The 12585-nt window shown below is 44.0% G+C and overlaps 1 protein-coding gene across 2 annotated transcripts in view; it reads right to left on the bottom strand.

Moving 5' to 3' along the window:
• Positions 1 to 12585, bottom strand: part of ASTN1 (astrotactin 1) — a 215213-nt gene that overhangs the window by 101536 nt on the left and 101092 nt on the right. For both annotated transcript variants that reach the window (XM_081012041.1, XM_081012042.1), the window contains exons 6-7: positions 7816 to 7965; positions 5351 to 5518 (exon numbers count right to left, since the gene is read on the bottom strand). In XM_081012041.1, the coding sequence (XP_080868167.1) occupies positions 5351 to 5518; positions 7816 to 7965 (318 nt within the window). The remainder of the gene's footprint in view (positions 1 to 5350; positions 5519 to 7815; positions 7966 to 12585) is intronic.

The raw sequence follows: 12585 nt of genomic DNA, 5'->3' as shown, positions 1-12585 counted from the left end.
AATAAAATGACCAGTATCATAATACTTTATGCAAGTCTTCAGCTGCATTTATTGTCATTCCCCTGTCACTAGTTCAATGACTAGATCACTATTCTCCTGCTACAAAGGAAAAATAACCAGGACAAGGAGTAAGGTAAAGGTAAAGGGACCCCTGACCATTAGGTCCAGTCATGGCCGACTCTGGGGTTGCGGTGCTCATCTCGCTTTATTGGCCGAGGGAGCCAGCGTACAGCTTCCGGGTCATGTGGCCAGCATGACTAAGCTGCTTCTGGCGAACCAGAGCAGTGCACGGAAACGCCGTTTACCTTCCCGCCGGAGTGGTACCTATTCATCTACTTACACTTTGACATACTTTGGAACTGCTAGGTGGGCAGGAGCAGGGACTGTGAAATGGGAGCTCACCCCATCGCGGGGATTCAAACCGCCGACCTTCTGATCAGCAAGCTCTAGGCTCTGTGGTTTAACCCACAGCGCCACCCATGTCCCTTAGGACAAGGAGTACTGGGCTCTAATTTCTCACAGGGCCACTGCAGAGTTTTGAAAAACTAAAAAATAAAGTGCGAGACTGGCTTCATTATTATCAGATAATGGAGGCATACAATTTGGACAAGAAAATTGGCTTCCAGGTGGAAAAATCAAAATTAGAAACAGAACTGTTAGAACCCAAAACTAAGAATTTGTCAAGAATGTATAACTTGCTGCTGAAATGGAATACTCAGGATGAAATGGTGAAATCTGCTATGATCAAATGGGCACAAGATGTTGGACATACTATTATGTTTGCTGACTGGGAACAGTTATGGACCACAGGTATGAAGTTTACGGCATGTAATGCCCTAAGAGAGAATATTATGAAAATGATATACAGGTGGTACATAACCCCAGTCAAGCTTGCAAAAATCTACCATTTGCCCGATAATAAATGTTGGAAATGTAAAGAAACTGAAGGTACATTCTTTCACCTTTGGTGGACGTGCCCAAGGATTAAGGTTTTCTGGGAGATCATTTATAATGAATTAAAAAAGGTATTTAAATATACCTTCTTGAAGAAACCAGAGGCCTTTCTCCTGGGCATAGTCGACCAATCGGTGTTAAAGAGGGACAGAACTTTCTTTATGTATGCTACAACAGCAGCAAGAATACTTATCGCAAAGCATTGGAAGACACAAGATCTACCCACACTGGAGGAATGGCAGATGAAAATGATGGACTATATGGAATTGGCGGAAATGACTGGCAGAATCCGAGACCAGGGAGAAGAGTTGGTGGAAGAAGATTGGAAGAAATTTAAAGACTATTTACAGAAATATTGTAAAATTAATGAATGTTAGAATGATGACGGATTGAAGTTAAGCGGTTTCTAGCAGTAATGGTTAAAAGAATGGAAAAATTGGTTTTTAATAGGTAAAAATTTAATGTTATAATATATTAAGATTAAAGATCAGGATTAAAAAGGAGGGAAAGAAATTGCTGGACTAACAAATTGAATTGGAATACAAAAGAGGGAGGTATGAGGAGGTCCGGGAAACAAGTAAACGTAAAAGAAGTGATGAAAAGACGGAATTGTTTTTAACTCTTTTTTCTTTTTTCTTTTTGTATTTTGTATTGTGTATTTCTCTTTTTATTGTTAATTTCTTTCTTTCTTTTTTATTTATTTATTATTAATGTGATCATTTTCTTGTGAAACTTTAATAAATATTATTTAAAAAAAAAAATTCTCACAGGGCCTCCAACTGAGATTCCCTAAGCCAGCAGTGGGGGTAGCGTCCAGCCCATGGGGGGGGGGGGGATGCAGCCCTCCAGGCTTGTTCTCCCTCCTAAGGCCACACTCCCTTATTAGACCTGCTCTGTGCACTTCTGGAGTTCTTTTGCCTGGGTGAAATGTGTCCCTGAATGGTGGCAATGTCTCTTGCTTGCCTGGAAGGTGGAGAGATGTGTGTACAGAAAGCTCTTTGTCTTCTGTACTTGTTACTCCACACACTTTTGCCTCTGACTCCGCCCGTCCACGCCCAGCAGCATGCACACGCCCACGAGGAAATGCTCCTCACCCCTACCCTAAACTGGGTGGCACAGCCTGCTAAATGGTGATGCAGCACTCTCGCTTACCGTAGCCCTTCGTTCCCCAAGCTACTCAGGGCTGACAACTGCTTCCAAAATACATCAACAAATATATTTACTCAGACACCTCTCTCAGATTCTAAATGGTGCATTGTAGGACCTTCCTTCCTGATTAGTTCTAAGGTAGGTCTATATCACAAACCAGCTTTTCATCTCCAGGAGAGTTTCTTTTCTGAGAAATATCATCCCAGCTTGAATATATGGTACCCTCCATAATTTTTATTCCCATCAATGAAGCAGATGAGAAAAACGATAGTTATTGATCCCGTTATTCTTTAAGTTGCGTGATTTGAAACAAGCAAAGAAGCAGGCATAAAATGTGTTCATCTAAACACCTCTTCACCAAAACTCCCCCTTTTCTTTCAAAAGCCTCAGTGTTCGATGCAAAATCAGATGCTTAAAAGGAGGTGGATGTCAAAGAGCCCTGTGAAAAATGGTTTCTTTACAGAAGCAGACCAATTTCTTGCCTAACGTGTTTTGAGCATATCATACCCTTTGTGAGATGTGGCTGTCACTTCTTGTCCCTTGAATAATAAGTTCCTTTATCTTTTGGCAGAGCACTTTCTCAACTGCTTCTGCAAACAAATTAACTATTTTCTACAGCATCTTTTGATGCTCACTTCCTTTCTTTGGTTTAAAGATTGCTGCTGTCCTCCTTTTTTCCTGTTCTCTTTGCTTCTTCCAGCTCAATGAGCAAGGAAAAGCCAGACAAGCTGCAACAAAGGTTTACAGAGGTGGGAGATAAGAGGGCAGGAATATTCAGGGCAAGACCAGGGCTAGGTTCAACTCTCCACTCCATCCGTTAATTCACTGATAAACTATCTACTAGGATGAGCATTAAAAAAGAGAAAAGTGTCTTCTTCCACTGGGCTGGTAAGTTTTTCAAGCAAAAGGAAAGAAAGGCTCGGGTTGCCTCCATGAGTGGCAAAATGTCCTGGGCCAGCCCTGGTTGCTGGAACAAGGGAGAGGGAGAGACAGGTACAAGAAACCAGCTGCGAGTTTTTCTCCAGACTGTAGGTGCAGCTCTTATATTGAAGCCTCTGCCTAAAGACATGCTTGCAGGCAACATTTTCCCAAATGCCCTCAGTTTGGAACACTGCTCTTGTTCACAGTGATGAGGTAAAGCCATTCTGCACACCCTCAGAGGTACTTTTTTCCCATTTTTAAGGAGTTCACTCTACTTTTTTGCAGGCATGGTCTGTGCCTTAAAGGTCCATGTCCAAGCACATAATTTGTTTTGCTCTGGAGTTTTCCCTGTGAAAACCTGTTCTTTAAAGCTCAATTGGAGCAAACTGATTGATGTTTGCTCCGATTGAGCACTAGAGAGGGTTTTTTGGGGAAACACTCTGGGGCCAAAAAACAACAACCCCAAGATCTGACACGGAGCTTTTAAGAGTGAGTCTGTGCCTGGAAAGAGTGGTGGAAAAGGCAAGTGTGGGTAAGTCCGTAAAGGGTCTGTGGTGTCATTCCCAACAGCTTCTATCTTGGGGGTGCAACAAATGAAGCAGGAGAAGCTGGTGTGTGGCTAACAGAGCAAAGAACCAGGCACTGGCCTGTGTGTGTGGAAGGTCTTGTGGCTCAGCCTGGATCTGCTTCAAGCAACCAGTGCTACCTTTTGGCAACCCGCCATGATCTTCACAGCACCCAAATCGGGTTGCAGCCAAATGAACAAAAGCCTCAACAGAAGCTCTTCTCTTTTGTTTAAAGAAAAACATTGTGGGTTTTGTTTTTTTTTCAGAGCACTGACAAAAACCTGTGAATTTGGAAAAGGCCCCCCTAGGAGGATGCTTGATGCTCTCTGTCTCAGAGGCCTGCTAGGGTTGGCAGCTGCCATGGCAGATGGCTGTGAATAAATGGAACGCCAGCTCTGTAGTGGAATGCAGGGACGGCAAGTGAGTCACGGTTGCAAAGGGAAGAAGAACGGGGAGTGAGTGCAAAAGATGCTTGAGAGAAAGGAGGGCTGCCTGCCCCTTCTCCTGAGGGGGGAATTTGTCTCATTAGCATTTAGGTACCAAATTCACCTTTCCCCAAGCAAAACACGGCTCTCCTTCAAAATGCACACTACTCTGGCTTTAACAATATAACTCTCCAGCCATGTAGGGTGGCGGCTTATTTTATTTATGAATGAACATAGTTGTATGCTGCTATCCATTAAGAAAGATATCAAAACTTTTCACAACAAACACATATACAATAAAAAAATTAATTGTGCTTATATTAAGAAATGCATGTATTAGCAAAAGCACATGCAAAAATGCCTATATTAGTGAAGAGAATATACAAAAAATGTGTCCTTTAGGGAAAATTTGCTTATAAAAATATGTATACAGTGGTACCTCAGGTTAAGTACTTAATTCGTTCCGGAGGTCCATTCTTAACCTGAAACTGTTCTTAACCTGAAGCACCACTTTAGCTAATGGGGCCTCCTGCTGCTGCTGTGCCGCCGGAGCACGATTTCTGTTCTCATCCTGAAGCAAAGTTCTTAACCCAAGGTACTATTTCTGGGTTAGCAGAGTCTGTAACCTGAAGCGTATGTAACCTGAAGCGTATGTAACCTAAGGTACCACTGTACTAAGCAAAATTGCACACGTAAAATGCACATAAAATGCATATGAATTTTCATGCAGACTTTTTAAAAATTGCAAATCTAAGAAAAAAATGGGGCAAACTAAACTAAATATTGGAAAATAAGAGAATGAGAGGTTCATCCATCCTTGCCTCAGATTCAGCTCTAAGGAATTACAAGGAGGAGCCTGGAACACTCAAAAGATTTGTTGTTGTTTTAATGATCTCAAGTTTTTCTCTCTCCTAATTTAGCACATTTTGCATATATTAATAAAGTTTGAGACCCAATCTCCAGCATTTCCAGTTAAAGTATCTCTGGCAAAAGGTGCTGTCAAAGACTTTGGCCTGAGGATTTTAAAGAGCTGTTGCCAAGCAAAGCCAACAGTATTAGGCTGGATGGACAAATGGTCAGATTCAGTAGAAGGCAGCTTTGTATGTCTCTTTGAGTTTTGTTGTCACTATGTAGGCGGAATCGAGGGAGAAGCAGCCTTGTTGAAAGGACTTTACAGCCAATGTTTGTTTGGCAGCCTGTGGGACTTGGCAAAGCTCTCCCAGTTCTCTCTGGTACTTATAGACAAGCTCCCTCAATCCTCCAGATATACAAATACAGGGAGAGAGATACAGGTGCATACAGACACCTGCCCATCTTCACACAGCACCCACCTACCAGTTTCAGGGTCGCACTCATGTTCACAGGGGTCCAGAAGCCGTCGAGCGCAGAGGTCCAATGCCCAGGGCCCACTGGAGTTTTGCTGGGAGAAAAGAATCACCTGGGCAGGATTTAGCCAGTCACTGGCATCCAACTGGCTGCCTTCCAGCAAGATAAAACGGCTTCCTAGAAAGTGCACAGGAATTGGGGGAAAATGGGTATTATTAAGAGTAATTATTATTATTAAGCAGAAGTTGACTCATTAAACAAGTAATGCAATAAATAAATGAATGCTACAGATAAATAAATGATTTTGAGAGGGGTGTTTTCATATGTGAGGTTTAAATCTGCTGAGAGTCTCTCCCTCTCTTGCAATCCAGGTGAATCCCTGATGAGGATTAATGCCAAAGAGAAAGCAAAAGAGATTAATAGCATGAATGAACGTTCCAGGCAACATAGGTTCAAACCCAAGAATGATTTTGGGCACCCTTGGGTGGCCAAGAGACAAAGAAGGCAGGGCTCCTCTTGCACACTGGGTAGCTGTGCAGAAGAGGGGATTTCAGCAGGTGTAGCTTGTCACCTGGTCAGCTGAGATAAATGCAAAGAAGACCTGGAGGAACTAGAATAAGGGGAGGCAACTCCGTCAAACACGAAAGCATAGAAGGAAGTTAGTTACCATGGGAATAATCACAGCAGTGAACTGGGATCCTCAAGTCAAAACCCATTCAGATCCCAACTCTCCCACTGACAATTTTCTTCTCACAAGCCAGCTTCTATAAATCCGATCACTCTACCGGTTGCTACCTGCCTGTTGTGCTTCTCTGGGCTGCTGGCAGCCAGCCAGATCACTGCTCTTTGAAACCTGCCCTCTCCCACACTGGTCCTGCTCCTTTTGTCTGCAGACCATTCCACTTCAGACTGCAGGTGGGGCTGACTGGAGGTGTTTCCATCAGCAAGAACTCCCAGCATCACATTGAAAAGGAGCTAGCCTGGGGGAAGGGTTCTAACCTAACATTCTACCGAAAATCCAGTGTCATATGGGACAGGACTGGTTTATTTTGCATTGGATGAACCTTCAGTCCCGTGAGATACACCCACCACAGTATGGCCCAGACACCTCTGTTACTGAATCAGCCACTATTGTCGCGTTGGGTGCTGGGTTCCTCAGCTAAAACCCTTTTCGGCTCTTCATTTATCAGCTTACTTATGTGTGGCATGTGTTGCCATGCATTATTTTTTTCACTCTAGCCATCTGTCAGCAGAAGGTGAGGGGGCCTAGGCTTGGCAAAGGTGCAAGCACCCAGTTCAGTATTTTCAGGGGAGAACATTTGTTCCTACAGGCTGGGAAGTTGGAACCAGCATTTAAAATATGGGGGGTCTATGACCAACAAGCCATATTTTCTCAGCACAAAAGCAATCTGGGTGTTACAATTTGCTGTTCCTCTCCTCCTGCTTATACTGAATAAGCTATCATTTTTTTTTCAAATCCTGGCCCACAAAGAGGGCTGTGGGGAAAATAAAAGGAGCTAAACACAGAGGGCAACAGAGGCAAATTCTCCGCAGTGCTCAGCTCCCACATTCAAATATCCAGCATTTAATACAGCTGTTTGAAGCATTCAAAGTTTCACTTACGTTTCACTCTGAAATCACCCTGTAATCCTTACAACAATGTGTAAAGTCAGCACTATAAGGCTGCAGATGCTGGTCGTGCTGAGATGCAGAGTTTATCATCTAAGAACTGGGGTTGTCAGCCTGGTCCCTCCTGCCCACTAGTTGTCTCCATTCACAGCCTGAAAGTCTAAATAGGACCTTGGCCATATATGTTCCTGTGCAAACATCATGTCTGAATCTTTATTATTTGTAATTATCACACTGGAATATCCCAGTCTGGCTCTGGCACTATGGTGGTATACTAGTACACTGTAAAGATTAACCTGGCCCTGGTGGGAGGGCATAGATAGCTAATAGATTTTTCAGCAGAAGTTATTGGGCTTGTGCACACAGTAATTCAAGGCTCAGGGTGGAGTGTCAATGGTTTCTGCATGCTGCCTCCCTTCCCTAGCTGACAGACACAGAAATACCAGGTTTCAAGTAGGCCAACTTAGTCAATGGGATATCATCAAGGCGCATGCATACACAGTTTATGAAACTTATCGTAAGTATCACTGCACAAGGGGGTGAGCACCTGTTGCTCTGAGGCAGCTCCTGCCAACCTAGCAGTTCAATAGCATACCAGAACGAGTAGATAAATAGGTTTTGCTGCATCGGGAAGGTAAATGGCATTTCTGTGCACTCTGGTTTCCGTCATGGTGTTCCGTTGCACCAGATGCGGTTTAGTCGTGACTGTGGACAAACGCGGGCTCCCTCGGCCTGAAAGCGAGATGAGCGCACATCCCATAGTTGCCTTTGACAGGACTTAACCATCCAGGGGTCCTTTTACTTATCCAGAAGGAAGTGAAACAGGGTGACAGAGTGTTGCTCACCATCAGCGATGAGGTGCTCTGGAACATGCAATGTTATCTTGACCACAAGCGGGCAGTTGACGTGGGAGGCACAGACCAGGCCAATGACACAGCTGGTGATGCTGATGAGTGTCAGGGTAGTCTTGCTAACAGGACTCCTTGGTGAACCTACTAAAATGGCAAAGGAAAGGAGAGATGAAAATAAAGTCATTGTGACAGTATAGACCCAGAGAAAACCCACCTTTAGGCATGGGTCACAACACTCAGAGCTACATCAGTTAAAAACAGAAGCCGAGCTTGGCCATCATGGCAAATGCAGCTGCATGTAATTAACATTTCTTTCTTTGTTTGTTTAACTAGACAAGGTTAGACAGAGAACTTGCACAGCCTCTGATCTGAACTGGATGTCAGGGACAGATGAGGAAGAGTGGTGGAAGCCACCCACCCAAGAGCCCCTCGAGGAGGACACAGAACATGATGGCTTAGACCCGGGATCATGGAGGTGGGACACTGAGCAGCTGTCTGGGAAAGGGATGAGCTGGCAGGTACGAGAAGCAGGGGGGTTGAGCGATCACCCCATGGCAAGTTGAGGGTGCTGTTCTCAATTTACAGGACACTTTATCAGTCTGGGCCTCTAATCCACTACACATTAGGCTTTAGAGGAGATGTGGAAATTGTTACTGAATAATATATATATGCATCCGTTAAGCAGAGTAGCTGAGCAGGAAAGCCCACAGAGGTGACTGCTGACTGCATTCTGTGACTGGCTTATTTCGGAGTCTGGATTGAGAGAGCAGCATGGCCAACCTAGTTGTGTCTGCCTCAATCTAGAGGACAGGGAGGTGAGTCGGTCACCTGCTTCCTTGTCCTCTTCCCGCCTAGGATGTGTTAGATAGGGAGCTATTGAGGATTCCTCCTTGGTCATGGACCTGCTGGCTTGCAACAGAAGTGCAATACTAATGGCTTCCTCAAACCCCAAATGCCACCTAGCTTTGGTCTTCTTTAAATGTGACAGCATGACCAAGTGAGATGTTGTACCTGAGGTTCATCCCATGTCACTCCGATAACACTCAAAGGCCTGTGATCATAGAGTGGAGCCTATTATATGTGTCTGTCCAGATAATGAACACCATTGACTGTCATTCTCAAGCTGACTTGTGTTGTCAAGTTATTGCAGTGATCTCCTTTCGCCCCTCTCCTGGGTTTCAGGTAAAACCACCCATTCATCCTGTGGACCACAAGTAGCCCAGTTTTCTACTGTCTGTGGTGAAATAACCAGTGGATGGGGGAAAGTTAGCAAGGCAAGGGACTGCGGAGAGAGAGAGAGAAAGAAAGAAAGAAGAAAGAAAGAAAGAAAGAAAGAAAGAAAGAAAGAAAGAAAGAGGTGCACAGACCCTTAGATGAAATGCAGAGCGAAGGGAGAAGGATGTGGTCAATGAGGTCCCAAGGATTTGGGTGTGCCCTGTGGATCTTGATGGGAAAACAGCATCTAATGCACAACCTTTGCCTCACCATTTGCCTCATATGTGATGCTCTAGGAAAGGAGATGGGTAATTTCCAAAAGTAGTGTAAGCTAAGAGTACCCTAAACTGTATTGATGAACATCAAGGATGGAGACGTCAGGGTCTCTGGGGTAATTAATGGCACGCCACAGAGTGCTCCACAAAGCCTGTGTGCTCCCTGCAAAGTGGATCTATCACTGTCTCAGAGACGTGCTCTTGAGTGGCAGCCTCTCTCCATGTCCCCTGGGCATCAAGGCATCCTGCCATCCACTATCTCTGACAGCCGGTATGATGTCCCAGCAGGGCAGAGGAAACATTTTGATAGGCGGGAAGGGTTGGCACAATAAAACCTGAAGCTTCAGACAAACACTCATGTTTATCAGCTTTCGATGCCCTGCCCCAGGCCTTGTGAGATATGAGCAGTGTAGACTATCTGTGAGTTTTAGTCCTAGTTTGAAGGCTCACTTTTATAGCAAAAACTGAAAATAGCTGTTTTATTTTTATTTTTTTGAAAAAGTTGGAATTGTTTAGTTTCCAAGCAAATGAGTAAAAAAATATAACTTTGGAAATAAATAAATTAAATTAGCTGACTGCCTCTACCACTCTGGCTCTATCTGCAAGCTAAGCTGAGAGCTAGATTCTCCCTAGAAACTGACATCACACCCAACCAAAGCAAAGTACAAGTGCCAGTACCTGCACTTGCTCACATGCAGACCTTGCGCTTCTTGCTTCTCGCATTCCTCTCTTTACCACTGCCCTTGCCTCGCCCCAGATGTTTCTCCCACTGCCAACACCGAGACTCTACAACTTAGTGCAAACACCGGCACTGCAGTGATGCTGTTTAAGGTATCAAGTGCTTGCCTGGCACACCATCATGCCATGGGGAGCTGTAGAATATCCCTCCTGGAGACACAAGTTCTGTGTGCCTTTGGCTCTGCTGGTTCGCATCTCCTACTGGCTCGAGGAACATTGCTGATCAATCTCCCAGGCTGCCTTCTTGCACCTCCCGTCTCAGTTCTGCTTGTGAATGGTTAATTGTTCTTTCTAGGTGGCTGGCTTTATTCTTGTTCAAAATCATGTTGCTCCTCTTTATTATTTGCTCACTGTCTTCTGTTATCACATCATACAATTATGAAAGAAAAGCTTGCACAGTTTATAATTGTCTGCATGGATTTTGTGCCACCTGTACTTGGATTTCACAGTATTCACAAAACTTTTGTTCTTCCAGTTTTAGCTTGCTGTGCTCTCACTGTCTTCTTAGCTGCAGCAGAGCTGTAAGAAAATACTCTTATTTCCCTAATGTTTAAACGTCTACCTTTCTTCTTTAAACTTTCTCTTTTCCCTGGTTATCATAATCTTACTTGGTTAGTACTGGTTTTGTTCCGTTTTCATATTCCTCTTTGCTTTGTCTCTTTCTATCCCCCCCCCCCCATTTCCTTCCCCCTCCTGCTCCTTTTTGTTGGTGTCTCACTGCATTATAAGCACACGGGAGAACTTTTCTGAATTTGGGTTTATTCTAATGCATTGAGTACATGTCAAACACTAGAAAGAACAACTGAAAGTGATTATAACAACAGTGGCTGCCATGCTCCCCACTCCCACAGCAAGCCTAATAGCCGAGTGGATGCCTGAACTGGAATCTTCCACATACAAACTCAAAACTTAGACTCTATACTTCATTGGCTCTGTCATTAGTACTCAGATGAGGCCAATCAAATTTAGTGCATGGCCGGTTGAGGTATCACACTAATGGTTACATCAGCAGATACGATAATATGATTTTGGGGCCATTTATGATGATGCCACGTTTTCTGGACAGCTGAAGTATTAGCCGGGGGCCAATGTTAGTGGCAACTTGGCAGCAGTTTCAGAGATAGATTCAAACTGCCCTGGTATTTTCCAGGGTCTGGTTTTGCAGCTCTCAAGATAACCACTTGTTGGGAACTGAGAACACAGATGTTGGCTTTCTGCCTAGGCAAGGCTTTCCAACCCAACAAGCTGTGCATGTTGTGCCATGTGCCATCACTTCTTCCCCAAAATGGGTCCAGTTCTGAAAGGGCAGCTTGGCATCCAGATGGACAACAGCTAACTGCCACCCAACAAGGGCTGGGAACCTTCTGGGCCAAATTAACCCAATCAGCTGTTGCCTTGCTCACAAAAATGTATATTCCTGCTTTCAGCAATGTCGGTAGAAGATCAGCAGGGAAGCCATTGCAAGAAAAAGTAGCTTTGAATTAAAGCTACTTTGACAGCAAAAAGTCATTGTTTATGATTTGCTACATAATTTTCTTTCTTAAAGGCATCTAATAACATGTATGTTTCTTTGTCTATAGGAAGCCGGTCACTACAAAGAACAACAGGGACCACATTTGACAAAGGCAGGTTTAATCCTCAAAAGAACTTATACCTCTGGCCAAAACATTTAGAGCTCATTTGCATAAACAATTACAGGAGCGTATCTACAAGGTATGTGTACCAAACACACAAATCTTGTTCCTTTAAAAGGGGGCTGGGGGATGAGCTGTCTAACTTGCTAAAGCTGCTATAGGTAATTGTGAGGTACAGAAATAATGAGAATGTGCACTGCAAAATCACATTTTGGAGCATCTCTTCTGCCATGAGCATACTGGGTAGCCTTAGACAAGCCAGACTCCTTTAGGCTTAACTCCTTATCTGCAAATTATAGGAATGATAAAATGCTGGTCGAAATTGATGATTACAGTAGAGTAACTAAGTACTAGCGATCTTGATTCACAAGAAGCTTGCTGTGAATTCTCCGCCTAACCAAAATGTAGAAAACTTGTATTATTGTTATTTACTGGATATATACACTACACCTTCTCCCAAGGAGCCCAGGGAGGCAAACACATCAATACTTATGCAATTAAAAGTTCTAACAGTTTAAAGCAACTTTCTAAAAAGCAATTATTTGCTCTCAAACTAACAATTTCAGGGTTGCCAGGGACACAAGTTTCAGCCAGCCAATGCCTGGGTAAACAGGAACGTCTTTGAATTTCTTCTAAATGTTAACAGCGAGGGAGACTGACGCACCACACTCTCAAGGGAGGGCATTCCACAAATGAGTGACTGCTTCTGAGAAGCCAATGGCATAGGTCACCACCATTTGGGACAACCACCAACATGGCCTCCCCAACTGATCCTAAAGCTTGGAAGATGGTTGATACTGGGGAAGGCCAGGAAGAGGCAGTGTAAGCTGCTCCCATCACTCATGACTCAGAACAACAGTTCTGGTCAGATTCACCCAGTCTATTGTTATTTCATGGAGTGT

Source organism: Podarcis pityusensis (genome assembly GCF_964106645.2).
Source record: "Podarcis pityusensis genome assembly, chromosome: 6".
NCBI lineage: Eukaryota > Metazoa > Chordata > Lepidosauria > Squamata > Lacertidae > Podarcis > Podarcis pityusensis.
Note: the sequence above shows the minus strand (reverse complement) of the source record. Positions and strands in the feature narration are given on the sequence as shown.